Source organism: Lupinus angustifolius, chromosome LG08 (genome assembly GCF_001865875.1).
Source record: "Lupinus angustifolius cultivar Tanjil chromosome LG08, LupAngTanjil_v1.0, whole genome shotgun sequence".
Lineage (NCBI taxonomy): Eukaryota > Viridiplantae > Streptophyta > Magnoliopsida > Fabales > Fabaceae > Lupinus > Lupinus angustifolius.
In genome coordinates this window covers 9211003-9226563 of record NC_032016.1, presented here as the reverse complement: position 1 = coordinate 9226563, position 15561 = coordinate 9211003, and the positions used below count along the sequence as shown (strand labels likewise).

The 15561-nt window shown below is 28.2% G+C and overlaps 1 protein-coding gene across 1 annotated transcript; it reads right to left on the bottom strand.

The window, feature by feature from the left end:
• LOC109353315 (synaptotagmin-3-like) lies at nucleotides 285–5034 on the bottom strand. The gene is made up of 12 exons (XM_019595540.1): nucleotides 4704–5034; nucleotides 4441–4539; nucleotides 4302–4352; nucleotides 4101–4224; nucleotides 3309–3427; nucleotides 3099–3200; nucleotides 2913–2987; nucleotides 2486–2562; nucleotides 1862–2111; nucleotides 1339–1710; nucleotides 750–878; nucleotides 285–494 (listed from the first exon to the last, which is right to left on the bottom strand). Exons 1-12 carry the CDS (start codon nucleotides 4815–4817, stop codon nucleotides 366–368), a joined length of 1641 nt encoding a protein of 546 aa, XP_019451085.1. The 5' UTR covers nucleotides 4818–5034; the 3' UTR covers nucleotides 285–365.

Genomic DNA, 15561 nt, shown 5'->3' with positions numbered 1-15561 from the left:
AAAATGAATAGTGAATAATATATTACATTATATCATTTATCATTTATATATTGATTATATATAAATCTTTACACTAGCAGTGTATATATATTCCACTCTTCTTTCTTTCCATAAAAGTTTGCATCTAAGATTCTTTAAGCATTATTTTGTAACTAAAAGGTGATTGGTTTAAGTCTTGTGTGCTAATAGATAAAGTTACATTATATATAATGTTTGTACTTTGTAGCTCTAATATGATTATCTATAAAAAATAAAACGATGTACATTATGTACGGGAAGCAAAAGGTAAAAACAGTTTATAATTTATACTTTGATGATAGGAATCCAAAAATGTATGATTAGAGTTGAGACATTGGTTTGATTTCTCAAGCTGTTGTCCATCTTATCTCAACTTGTATCACTCCATTCTTTGAATCTATAAGATGATATTTATTATTAATGCGACCATTGTGCACCACATCATTCAGGTTAATCTCTACATACCCCAATGATTCCTGCATATAGTATTAAGGGCAATCTAATATTAATAATCACATTCTAACTTTTTAAGAGAAATTCGTTTTTGCGTCAATGTAATAGTTTTTTATACTGTTAGTGCAACATCTACCGATCATTTATGGCGATGTTACACTTACTGTATAAAAAACTATACTTTGCACAGAAATTGAACTTATTTTTTAACCAATTGAACTAATGGTAATTGTAGAAGATGACTTGTAATGTAGAGAGAAAAAAAATGAAGTGGGTACCTTTGAGAAAAAACTAAACTTTTTCCTCTTGCTGAAAACCTGAATGTGTATTTTCTCATGTAGAGGAGGCTCCTCAAGCATGAATTGGAATTCTTCATTCCAACGTGGGTGACGAGTTTTCCTCATTATCTGCACAAATATAAATTCTAGAATAAACTCTTTCAAGTAAATATAACATAAGGTGCATATACATTGATAACATGCTGAATGCATTTTTAATAAGCCTATTTCTGAGTCACACATGTAACATAAGGTGCATGATAGACATGTAAGAAGTGTATAATTATATTTTTAGAGAGAAAATATCATTATATTTTACCATATTAGAAGGTAATTTAGTCAAATGTAGTTAAAGAAATGAGTTCTTTTTATAATATCTATTAATATTTTAGACAGAATTGTAGCTTGAGTTCAACTCTCAAGGTTGTTTCCTTTATTGGCTGGTGGTATGTGAGTTCAAGATTATGATGACATCGTTCGATCCATGTAACTGATCCGGTTTAGTTGTTGTAGATTGGTGATCTTCTTCAGAATGTATTTTCCTAATCTAAACTTTATAGCACCAAAAGGAAAGAAAGAGGAGGTTTACCTTAGTCTTTTTCTTTTCACCTCTAAAGGTAAGCACTGCATATGGGTTGTTGTGATGTTCCCCTTCAACCTCTTCAGCTTCCTGTATCACAAGTGAAAGTAAACCTGCTCCTTCTTGGACCTCATCGTCGGATACGACATCCTTTCCGCTTTCCTTTCTGCTATATGTCCTCGAATTTCCACCAAACTTCATGCTATCTTCTTTGAAAGGAACAAAAGTCAAGTCCACTACAATCTGCCCTCTATTCTTCTTTATTGGAACTTCATTGATATTAGTGTCCTTAAGTAAATCGAGCGTAAATTCTTTATTCTCGTAGGGTTTAAGAACCTTAAGAGGGACTAATTGCATTCCCAGCCTATCATGCGCACCAACCTGTGAATAATACTATTAGGCTTCATTCAAAAGCATCACACATTGTAAGGCTAATACTAGGTAAGCAACTAATATAGTTAGGATTTTCGTGTTCCGCTTTTTATGCTATAATTCGAACAAGTAACTCAATTAGAAGAAAGTTAAGGAAAACCTTGTCCCAGTCATAGACTTGTAATTGGAGAACTTGAGAATTAGGGTCCTTCACGACAAGCTTGAACTTCTCATTCCACTCCGGGTTCAAATTCCTCATCTTGATAGTGGTTTTCTTTGCTGCAAGTTTGTCTCCAGTTAGAGTTAGTTTGACGTAAGGATCAGAAGTTCCCAACAAGTCCTTCTTCAAAAGCTTATGTGCCCGAACTACATTCACATGTAATATTCCCACGGGCTTCTTTATAGCCACCCTGAAGAGATGTGAGGAAAACATCAGGAATCATTTTGAAAAGCTCATGTTCATCATCGAGAAAACAAAAAGTTCTTGCCAGCTTAGATTTTGGTGATTTGCAGTACAGAGGAACATCAAATGCTGTTTTATTCAGATAACATGTTAAATAGTAACTATATCCTAATAAGATATATGGTGGCAACTATGTCTAATTGTTGCAATTGTTGATCACTAAAAACGATTACCAAATGCAAAATCTAAGGATCAAGGCCACAAACTCCACTTTTCATAAGAGATAGCACCATTCGTTTATATATTTTTTTGTCAAAAAAATGTAGGATAGAAAAAATGACTTTTGTGAGCAAATAGAACTTGTCATTTCAATGAGCTTACGTTGATTCATCGAGGATAGGAATTTCCAAGGTTTGAGGCCAGAGATAGAGACTTGCAACTTGCTTTTTTATTGTTTCCTGTAAGCAACTGAAGTAGTTAGTCTTCAAGTATACTAAAATAATCATTCTGTTCGTTATAGAGTTGGAGATTAAATGTGCATACGAAAAATAGATTATGCATTTCATAGAAGAAACCTCAATTTGTAGTGATAAACCAAATTCCATGACATAAAAGGAAAAATAAAAATATGAAGTTTTAATTTACTAGAAGGTTTAGTACTACAAAAGTTCTAATCCAAATAAAAACAGTGAGAAAATCAAAACACAAAACAGTGTAAGTTGGCAGCCATTTATTCAAATTGGTAGAGACAGTTTAACAAAATCGCAACCACCATCAGCAGGAAAAAAAGAAATAACAAGGGCAGCACCTGAACAAATCCATAAAGACCGGGTATAGCCATGATGTCTCCTCCAGATATTTTCATCCCGAAATCCACGTGAGGCTGGAAATCAAACATGAGTAATTATGTTATAAGATATTTCTTCCGGCTTCTTATATTAGAACGACTAAATGAAACTAATCATGAATAAAGTTATTACAGTATTTCCTTTACCTTCTCCATCAAAGATACCACAATCTTCGCAAAACAAGGTATCGTAGGCACTAAAGGTCTTAAAGTTGTCCGCAATGTCACAAATACTTGTAAGTCCACCAACTGAGAAGAGCCAAAATGAATTCCCAAAAGGAACATGTCAATCTTGAAGGAACTAAAAATAACATTCACCATTTAGGATTGTACCTCAAGGCTTATGGCTTATCTAACCTGAACTGAGATCTTCAAAGAAGACACGTGCAAATCCAACACTATGTTTGGATTGCCAGCCCATTTGATCACTTGTTCCATGACCAATTCCTTTTCATTTGTTTCCAAAACTTTAATACCTGCGGAATCAGAAAGTAGTCAGGGAAAAAGAAACCAGATATAGTGATAAAGGCTCCGATTAAGTGTCGGGGTGCAGTTTATAAAGTAAAGTGATGTATGGTGAGTATCAATTGAAAAACAGGTTTAGAAAGTTCTGGTTTTGTCATCAGAAGTTATTCAAGTGCTCTAAAGTGCATTTGTAGTTCACACTTCCAAAGGTTCCTATTTGATATATCTACAATATATCCTTAATCATTCATTGCATGCGAAAGGTGGCAAATTTTGGATTTGCTGCCAAGAAGAGTTCTTGTGGCAGATGTCGATGTGATTTTCTAGCAGGTCTCGAGCAATTTTGTTTAACCTAATTTGAGACCGGACACAAGAGTGCATTTCACTTTGCCTTCCATTAGTATTATCACCCACTAATTTCACTACAGTCACATATTTATTTTAGCACCCAAAATGAAAAACTATAATTACATATATAAGAACTTCAGGACTCTCAACACAACCATCTCAATCATGTCCAAAACTCAATTTCACCTTCTATTCTTAGAGCCACATTAAGACATGTATTAGGAATCTATCTTTATCGGTGAAAATCATCCTAATAAATCTGAAATTTCTATTTGCTGGGTATAAATTAGGATTAAGTATTTGCACAAAAGATCAGAAGATAAAGATAAGACTTACCACAGAGAGTAGGAGGAAGAGTTCCGAGGCTTAACTTATCAAACTCGATTCCTTTAATATGATACTTGCCAATGTATTCAGCAAATATTGGTTTTGCATTGAGTCTAATCATCCCACAAATTGCCTACACATCATAATGAAATGTTAGTGAAAATTTATCCAATAAGAACAACAAATCACCCTTATGGATTGCTGAATTACCTTGTCTAAGAAAGGCCACATATCCAGCAAAAACTTGTTTAACCAATCAACCTGCACAACTATGCAATATCAATAACAAGGTATCATAAACCTTAGAGAGAGAAATCTTCACAGATAGTATTATCATCAATATACTAACTCGTTCATAATCAGGTGTCTTCACCCACAGAGGAATCTCAGGTAGAAGTTCTTCCAAAGCTTTTGGGCCTAATTCACTAATTGGCCTAACAACAGGGTCCTGCATTGGAATTTGAAGCATACCCATATTTCAAAATCAGATTTTGAAGCATACCCAGAATTCAAAATGAAAGTTCAAGTGCTGTATCAAAGCCATCACCCTGTCTCTGCATTGAACTGAAATGAATACAAGTGCATGCAAAAATAGATTTTTGAAGTTTTTACCTTGACTTGTTTGGTATCTTGAGGATAAACAAATACAAAGAAGCCAACCAATAGGCCAAGAGGGATTCCAATAACAAAACCAATAATCCCCAATAAACTGCTGAGCAATCCCATCACGTTTAACCCAAATTAGTGAGAAAAATAATATGAAAGTGCCAATAAAGTGAAGAAAGAAAAATGGTTTTGTTGAACAGTTTTGTAGGAAAGTGAGAGAAGCCGGTGAGAAAATCAATATAGTTGTAACTATAGAGTAGAAGAAACGAAAGTGGAAAAACAGAGAAACTGAAACAGAAACATTGGCTTGGTCATTTTCAAATTGGTTCTTCTGTTTCCTTTGCAACTCAAATATTGTCCTGTTCCTGTTTTAATTGTGTGCTGTTTCCTGTGTGGAGGAGTTATTATTACGCAACAGTTATATTTTATTATTTTATATGGTAAGCAATAAATATTTATTGGCTATTTAAATATTACCACTTTTTTGAAGGAGTTTAGCCTAATTCTGTCATTTCATTCTATATAAAATATTAAGATACTATGTATTTATTTCAAATTTAATTTTTTAGGAGTATCTATTCTATATAAACTAGCATGTTAACATGCATTGTCATATTTTATTATTTTATAGGGTAAGCAATAAATATTTATTGGCTATTTAAATATTATCACTTTTTTGAAGGAGTTTAGCCTAATACTCTCATTTCATTCTATATAAAATATTAAGATACTATGTATTTATTTCAAATTTAATTTTGTAGGAGTATCTATTCTATATAAACTAGCGTGTTGACATACACTGTCGTGTCTATCAACCCATTTTCCTATTATTTATAATGTATAGTTTGTATATCATAAATGTCAAGTATAATATTTTATGTTAAATATTTGTAATCTACAGTTGAATTTATTCGAATTGTGTAATGTTCAATTTAGAAAATTGAACATTCATGTTCTACATTCAAAACTGATAGTTATAATGCAAGAAGAAATATTTAACCAAATAATATGGAACATATATTGGTTGGAGAGAAACATTGGGTTATATATGGTTTTTTAGTAAAAAATAGAAAATGGTGAGGGCAAAATAGGGAGAACCACAAATTACACCATGATGTGGGTTATTTTGGGTTTTCCCTTTATAAGTAGTATAAATAAATATTTATATGAAGTGAGATCATCATCTATTATTCATTGATATTACTTTTATTTAGAGAGAGTAAATAATAATAAATATAAATGATAAATAACATATTGATATTGTAAAAAAATCTTATACTTTGGTGCATATATCTTTTTAATTTTTAAAGAAATATGTAGAATATGAGTATAAAAGTTCAGTTCAATTGGTTTATTTTTTTGTATAATTCAGTAACCGAACACAAATATATGATTCAGTTCACCACTGTTAACCACAGATTTTATTGAAAAAATCGAACTGGACTGCTTATGAATAGTTTGGTTCAATTCAGTTCCATAGTTTTCATGTTCTTTTTTATTTTTTCAATTAATTGAAAGTTTAAAATATATTACAAGATATATTGTTTGTCCATAAAAATAAAATTATTATTATTATAAGTAAAAAACTGAAACTTGTAATGGGATGTTAGTAACATATATTACAAATATGTAATTTAGAATGAAAATAAGTGAATAATCACTTACATAATAGTACGTCATGCTTAGTAAGTAATAACATATATAATAATGCATGATTAATAATATACATATCAATTTAGTAATATATATAATCAATTATTAGTATATATAACATTACAATTCACAGTTGCTAACATGAATACATATATAATAATTTATAATATATGTTTGTTTCAAATCTAGTAATACTATAGTTAGAAGATATGTTATAAATCATCATAACACTAAGAAAATATCATATATACATGACAATTTAGTAAATAATAACATATATAACAACAACATAATAATAGTTTAATAATATATATAACACTATTATTTATATAAAATTAATAATTTAAGCTATAAAATTGGTTGAAGCATTCTTTAGTATATATTTTTTAATATGTAGTTTGGTTCGATTCCAACAATTCCTAAATTTTTAAAACCATGAAATACGAAATTGAACTACATTTTATAGTTTGATTTGGTTCCATTGATTTCACAGTTTAAACTATAGCCATATACACCCATAAATTATAAAGTGGAACTCAAAATGAGTCATATATTTGTATCCTTTATGAGGGACAAGAGATTAAGGATGTGAATTTTGAACTCCTGTTACTTGGTCTCTTTCTTAAGGTATTTATTGGATGATTAAAGCTTGTTTTTCTAAGCATCATCTTACCATTTGTCTTTTGTTGCTTAAATAACAAGTTGAATATATGGAAATCTACCACATTTAAATTAGTTTATTTGTTAATTTTATTCCTAAAAGTTGAAGACGAGTTTTTTTAAAGAATTTATTTATTGGATTCAAATTTTATGTATTTAGATTTTTTTTGTTCTTTATCTTTAACTTTAGAAACTGAAGAAAAAGATAACTCTTCAATTAATTAATTTGCATATATGATATTTTTTTTAAAAGTTATTTTGGAAATGTATATCCAGAGATTGCAAAACAAAAAAAATCCGGATTTATAAGTAATCACAAATAAAATCATACAAGTACAAGTCACAAACAAGTATTTGCGAGTTTTAAAAATGGATTCTGACAATATATACATGTGAACACTTATATGGTATTACTTGTGTTCCCAAGTACCAAAATATATGAATTACATTAATATCTTTTTGTATTCAAATTGTTAAATTTGTTTCGTTTAATTTAGTGGTGCAGATTTCCCACTATATTGAAGCAATGTTGTTTTGGTTGATTTTTGGCTGTAATCTACTTGCAAAATATCCTAAAAATGAAGTTTTTTCAATTTTTAAAACACTTAATATATATCCATAAATCTTTGTTGTATCCGCGTATACATACAGAAACACAAAAGCAAATACTCATAGATGTATAAATAAAATTTCCAAAGTATTATCTATATCTACCCGTATCCCTTGTTGGTCCTATGTTCAATCTTTATATCCCCATGTTTAATCATGTCAAAGAAAATTGATCTAGAAAAATGTAAATATATATATTAATATAAAGATTTATATACAATTAATATATCATATATCATTCATTTTTATTTCAGAATCAATAATCATAAAATATAAATAATAGATGTTTGAGTAATAATGTTAAAAAATTTTATATTCTCACTATATATATATTTTTTTCTCATTATTGAAGTGTTCATTTTAAAATTAAGCATTGTAGGTAAGATAGAAATACACGCATTTCCTGAATAAGTAACCATTAATTCAGTTTAGTCAATATGTTTTTTTGGTTTCCCACATATATCGGTAATTTTGTTCGAGCTGAGAATATCCACAAGTATGTGGGACTAATTTTTCCAACGGATATTTTTTTCATCCATAAGACTCGAATCCGAAACCTTATTTAAGGAAAATCAAATATGTACCACTTGAACCAACTCCGTTGGTGGGAATGGTTAATGTGCAATGTGATAAAACGTGTTATTATTATCCTTATAAAAAACCGGATCAGACTTCAAAATACTTATTCATTGATGAGCTTCTTTAAAATTACATTTTATTTTTAAAATAAACACAAACAAAAAACTAGTCCAGTAATATATAACCACCAAGGAAGGCAATTAATTAATCTGGAAATATCAGCAATATAGTGGGTCCAAATATATAATAAAAACAGGTATAATGATCTTAATAAAAGTTTTCTTGCCATAGAATTCAAATCAAAATTTCTCAATAAAAAATATGTATGTACTATATAGACTAACCATCCCTTAAAAATGCACATGTAAGAAGAAGCACATTATAATCTTTTTCATGCTAGAATTATTCAAACTCTTTTCATTTGTATCAACATTACATCTTAGTCAACCATTGTTTTAAAAGCTTTTTAAATAAAGTAAAATAATAAAGATTCTGATATTATGATTGTCCATATTCAATATTAATACTTTAAGAATATTTCCTTTCTAAATCAAGTCTCTCATTGTTAATAATTGTAAAGATAGACATAAAAATAACCAAAAAGAGTTTGAGATAATATTTTTGAGGTGTAGAAATTAGTGGAGTGAGTTATAATATATATAGTTAAAATATTTTTATTTACAAAAAACATTGATTTATTGATACTATGCTTAATTTTTTTAATTATTTATCAATTACATTGTGCTTATTTATATAAATAGAAATAATTTATATACTAATAGTGTAAGAGTATTTTTATGATATTTGAATATTATCTATCATTCATGTTTAATCACATTGACTCTAAATCAAAACATATAATTATATAAATAATAAATGAGATATTAATTCTATAAAATTCTATTCTAACAATATATAAATATTAAATTATTATAAAATACAAATATCAAATCTGAATGTAGTTTGCTAAATAATTTTTATTTTAGTAAGATAAAATCTTATAAGACACTTTGTGTCTGCCGACCATATTTTTACTTTTTTGGTATCAAATATTTGTAATTTATAATTGAATTTATTCGATTGGTGTCAAATACTTTTTTGGTGTAATGTTCAATTTTTTAAATACACTTTTAAAATAAGAAGATGATGATGGCAAAATAAGAAGATGATGTTATATAATTTTTTTATAGAAATAAGAAGATAACAAGAGCAAAATAAAAAATTACAAATTATACAATGGTGGAGTGATTATTTTGTGTTTTCCCTTTATTAAGTAGTATAGATATTTCCTTTTGTTTCATATATTTTGTGGTTTATAATTCTTTTTAATTTAAAACTATTGTTAATCTACAAGTTTAAGGTTTGGTCAATTTTTATTTTCAAAATAGCACACCCCTTAATAAATTTTAATTTATATACATTAAACTTAAACAACAAAAAATATAAAAGAGTGAGTATATATATGCCTTATTATTTTCAAATAGATTTTCATATGCTTCTGGGCTTCGAAAGTTTACAGTTTAGAATCACGTGTCCAATATCCCTCTAATAATTAATAATTAATACAACGAATAATAAAAGAATTCTGTAGAAGATAAGATTTGTGGTCCAATATGGCTTTTCCTTTTCTGTGGCTATGTTAAGTCAGAGTAATGTTATATTCTTACTTGCATAAAATTAGATTGTTTATTTATTTTTTGGTATAAATCCCCTCATTTTATGGGTAAATAACTAATCATTTTTGGAGTTCGTGGCTGCATCTCCCAACAAACGTCGCTATTAGCAAATTGAATTATTAACATTTTGATTATCCTAGGATCTAACATGATCTTATACAACTAGATTAACGCCTAGTTGGTAGTCCTTTATTTATTTACTGCTTCATCTGATATCCCTCTTTTGCTCTAGTGCTCCACTAACATTTTTTTCTATACATATAAATATGAATTGAATGTCTAATATCATATTCAAAAACCAATCATCTATCAATTATTATATTTTCCTTTTTAATACGATATATATGCTAAAGTAATAATAATTCCTGAACATATAACTTAATTCTAACCATACCTCTTTTACTTAAAAGCTTATACATATCTCTAATGAATTCAATTATCATTATATTTTCCCTCTGCACGCAATTAAATTTTTGCATCACATGAGATTAGTGATGCTTGATAATTATATTTACACCAATATTTCATGATGATAATAAAATGAGTATACATTTTGAAGAAGATGGTTTAGAGTGTAATTAAAGTACTTAATAGATCAAATAACTTAATAAAGTAATTTAGAATAGGATGAGTTACAACGGTAACTAGGTCAAGCTTTATTTATAAAATAATAATAATAGATTTTGATGAGATTAAGGAAGATATGACATTTCATATACATAAAAATCAGATGAAATGAAGCTGTCTCTCATATATGAAATGAAAGCGTATAAGTTTTATACATCATTATTGTATTATATATTATTTATATTTAATTATTGTTAATTTTTTGAAAAAAATAATTTAAATGAGTGAGGAATAACAATGTATAAATATTTACACGAATAATGCATATAAATTACACTATATTATTATTATTTGGGTGCATGGTTAGAATCAAATCAATAATTAATTAGAATTAGTTATAAAATATTTTATTGTTAAGGTTAGATCTTCTCAACTATTTATAATTTCAATTTCTAGTATTCCCAAATATAATTTGTTGGATTTATTTAACACTAGAAACCTTTTAGCAAAAATGGTAGTTGGATTTGGTTTGAAAGAATATGCCCTATGACCTAATTAGTTGGTATGAACATGTGGCCAAGAAATTTGTTTGAATTTTAATTTTATTTCTGTCATACTAGACAAATGTATTTGGCTTAAAGCTACACCAAAATAATAGACTTATTATAAGACATTTTCAACTGAAGTATAAAGATAGACAAAAAGTTTTATTTATTTAATCAACTTCCTTGATATTTAAAAAATACTATAAATTACATTTTTTACCATACTTTAACATTATTGTACTTCTCAATTGAACACAACAACTTTTAATTTAATCTTCCTATATATCATTGATTTATCCAAGATGAAAAATCTTTAACTATTATGAAGTACTTTATAAACTCACTAATAAATTTCAAACTAGGTTTTAAAAAGAAATTAGTGGTTGCGTTTCTAAACCGGCATCCATTTCTATAATATTTCTAAGTGAACAATAGGATAAGACAAAAGAGGGAAAGATTAAAAGTAAAAAAAAAAAAAATACTTATATGACTTGATTCCTTAATACTTAAGATTAAGATAGTTAGAATGTGCTGAATTATATTCAAAGCCCACGTGTGATAGTGCTACTATATAGTAATAGAATTTTTTCAAGGTTAGAAAATTATAAGAAAAGTTAAGAGATCATTGATTGAGTAAAATTTTACTTATGGTGAGGTTTTTGTTTTATTTTTTAAATAGTTCCTAATTTTCTTAAAATATGTAGATGCTATTTTTTGAGGGTGAGAATATTTATATTTATAAACAAATAAAGGAAGTATGTTGTGTATATCTTAACTGTCTTAAAAAGATTATAGCATGGCAATATATAATTCTAATTAAGATTGATAATTGATGTTAATGTGTATGGATAATTACAATAAGGTACGTGGTCAAATATAATACTAGATACGTACAAGTTTTGTGTTACTTAATTTTAGTCAGATGAGGAGGCAACTGAATTTTCATATTTTGACAATATTGAAGCATGGAATATGTTATATTTGAATTATTTATGACTTATGAGTAGATGGTAAGTTCAACAAGCCTTTTCAATTGATGCTAATATTACCGACAGACGTTAGTTCAAATGATACATGTTTGATTCTCTTTAAGTAAGGTTTCGGTTTGAGTTTTGTTAATGAAAAAAATACTCGTTGGGAGAGTTAGCCACACCTACCTGTAATATTTCCGGTTTGGATAAGATTGCCTCTAGTACGAGGATACATGTGGGAAATCAAAAGAATTGAGGCCAATAAAGAGCTAAGTTTGTGTTTGGTTGAGGAAGGATTTCAATAAAGGGAAGGGGAAATAAATAAACATGTAATTTAGTTGAAAATTTGAGATGAGGAAAAACTTCAAAAGAAAAATCAGCAACTTTCTTCTCTCTCCAAAAACCTCAACTATTGGGGGCAATAAAAAATGAAATATAAGCTTGATTGTTTGATTTTGATTTTTCGGGAACGGGAGATTTATGTCAAGATTAGATATTTAGATTACAACCACATGAGTTGTATAAAAATCCAACAAGAGTTATTAAATTTGGGCCAAAGCATAATAAATATTCAAAAGGGTCACCATCTAAACAACAGAGACAACATAATGAGTTAGCAGCTTCGCATGTTAAGATTTTAATGTATGTTCTTTAGTTTTAATTTGAATTATCTATCCATGGAAGTAAGATAATTTGAATTTTTCCATGTAAATAGATGTAAATGTAAGTATAAAGTTGAAAATAAATGACATGTATAGAGTTGTAGAACAATAATCCTGATCATATGAGTTTAAATCTCTACAAGTGAACTCTATCCCCTTTAAAGAGAAAACATTACCTATAAAAATATTTAATCATGTCAATATTACTATTAGGATGCTTCATTATATTACATGCGGTAATACATGATTGGTTTATAGTTTATCAAAAAGTACATTGATAGTGGAAAAGAACTAGAATAGAATTTAGTTTCCCATGTTTGTTTTCATGAGCATCAAATGAAGAATTAAATATATTAGAATGAAACATGTCCCTTCCGTCAACACTAGTTTAGCAAACATGTCCCTTTAATTAGGAGACAAAACAATATTAAATTGGAACACACAATAGCTGGACCGGCTAAATAAGTATCCTCATGAGGCCCAAAATTTAGCCACATCATTTGTGAATGTCCATAGTATTGTTGATCTTATTTGGTGTGGTTGATGCGGAGCAAATAAGACTATGATATAATAATACTAATGTAAGGTCTGTTAGATTTTTAGAAAGATCAAAAGAGTAAAAGTTTGATTATTATGAGCGATATTTTTGAAAGAGATAGTCATACAATCCAAAAAATGAATTATTTCCTTATTTATAGAGTAAGATGATATAATTGGAAGTACCACAAAAATAACAATATAAGATTAATACCAAAATAGAACAGAGATCACATGTCCCAAATGATGTCTCATGACCTGATCTCAACAACCAGAATGTTACTTTTTATTACTTTATGTTATTAAAATTTTTGTTTTATTAATACGACAATATGTGATTGGTCTAAGACAGAAAATAAGACATTATTGAGGACAAGTGATCCTTATACACCAAAATGAAGGATCTGAAGGGCTATGGGTTGAGAATGTTAAATTAAGAACTTAGCCTTACTAAAATATCAATGTATATGTTGACAATAATGGTGGCCTATTTAATTTTGCCACAAAGCAGTGTAACGGATAATGTTGTTCACATCCACATATCATGGCATATAGAGTCACTACTGCGTGCAATTAATTTTCAGTGGGTATGGAGCTGCACATAATAGATGTAATTTTCTTCTATTTATTGGAGTGGCAATGGTGTTGAAATATTACTTGTTAGTTGAACTCGTTGAAAAAAATAAGGTATGGCAATCCATATATATAGTTGCAAGCAATAAGTTAGAGAACAAATCATGAAAATAGCTTAATTTGTCTTAATTCTTATGTTATTCTATTTGTTCTAACATATTAAGAGGGAAACAAATTAAAATATTATCATGATGAACTATATCTTTTTTAAAGTGTGAAGGATAAATACTAACATGACATTGATATAGTGATATATCGGCAACTGGATCCCCTAGTCGATAAGTGAGAGACATAAGGTTGTTGATGGTGGGATTCGAACTCACAACCTCATACACTCCATTTCTTAAGTCATTCATCTTCACCATCAAACCACATTCTGACTCTGTTACAATATCAAAATAGTACTAATTAAACTTTTATATTTGTGTGTCTTCTCTTTCCATTTTTTTGGTCTAAAATATTATTGATTTTCTAATTTGTGTATCATCTCATACAAAAATGGAGAGAAACACAACAAAATGCAAGAGGGAAATTTGTGTCCTTTCTTCCTTTCTTTCTAATGTGTGATACATGTATTCAATTTATATTCACCTACTATTTTTATTTATTTTAATTTCATTTTTAGTAATAAATTTTTATTGGTATATAATTAAGTAATAATTAATTTGTTAATTTGTTTTTATATAAATAAATATTATCCTATTTATTAAACTTATTTTTCATAAATAATAATAAATTTTTAATAATGATTAACATGACGTTTCAATTAAAATCATATTTGTCAATCTTTTATGTTAAGATGTGATAGCAGATATAGGGTTGTGCTTCACCATCGTGAAATTGGTCCACAAATAATGATGAATAATTAATCATTCATTTAAACCTCATAATAAAAATCTTTTAATCATTAGAAAATGAGATGCGATATGATGTACTTTCACTCTGATTGAGTGGAGATGCGGTAGGAGACATAAAGTTGTACTCCATTCCCTTGAGTATGAACTACGATTAAACATTGTTTTTCTATTCGAACTTTAAAATAAAAATTACTCAACCAACAAACATTAGTCTGATTTCTTATTGCCCATTGAGATACGTAAGAGCCATGTAAAATTTTGTGACACACAAAAATAAAATAAAAAAACATTTTCCTAAATAAATAAATAATAAACAAATTTGGGTTTTATATTAGTCCATGGAATTAGTAAAAGTACTCTTTAGTACAGGCGAACGGGGTGGTAATATATTCTTCGGCCCGTAACCGACTCTCGTGTCCAAATTTTGAATTTAAAAACCAATACAATCCAAAATGGACGTGAAGAGGGTTTTCTATACTTTGACCATAAAAATGTAGTAACAACTCAAACTAGTCATGCATTCGTTGTTCCATCGAAAATTGAGGCACAACATATTAATAACAATAATATTTATGTAAGTATATGTAATTAGTTTCTCTTATTTCTCTTTTTTCCTCTAGTGGATCTAGAAATTTTAAGTTGTGGATTAGGAAGAATATAATCTATTTTGTGTTGTTCAAGAAAACAAACTTGTAATTTTTCAGGTAACTTGTAGTTTTTTTACTGAGTTAAAAAGCTATTAGAGTCGTTCAACAAATAAAAAATGAAGGTAACTTTTAGCTTTTAAAAAAAGACCTTGTAGCGTTTGAAAACTATTTTTTGGAAAATTATTTCAAGTAGCGTTTAGAAAATAAAAATAGATTTCAGTAATTGCTTACTAATTTTCACTTCAATATTTAAAAAATTACATTAGAT

Excerpts from the sequence above, each read along its gene's own strand:
- LOC109353315 (XM_019595540.1), bottom strand. The coding sequence starts at position 4,817 with ATGGGATTGCTCAGCAGTTTATTGGGGATTATTGGTTTTGTTATTGGA. Across the intron at positions 4,540-4,703 it reads AAGATACCAAACAAGTCAAG|GACCCTGTTGTTAGGCCAAT; the intron begins GTAAAAACTTCA and ends ATTCCAATGCAG. Across the intron at positions 3,428-4,100 it reads TCTTCCTCCTACTCTCTGTG|GTATTAAAGTTTTGGAAACA; the intron begins GTAAGTCTTATC and ends CTGATTCCGCAG.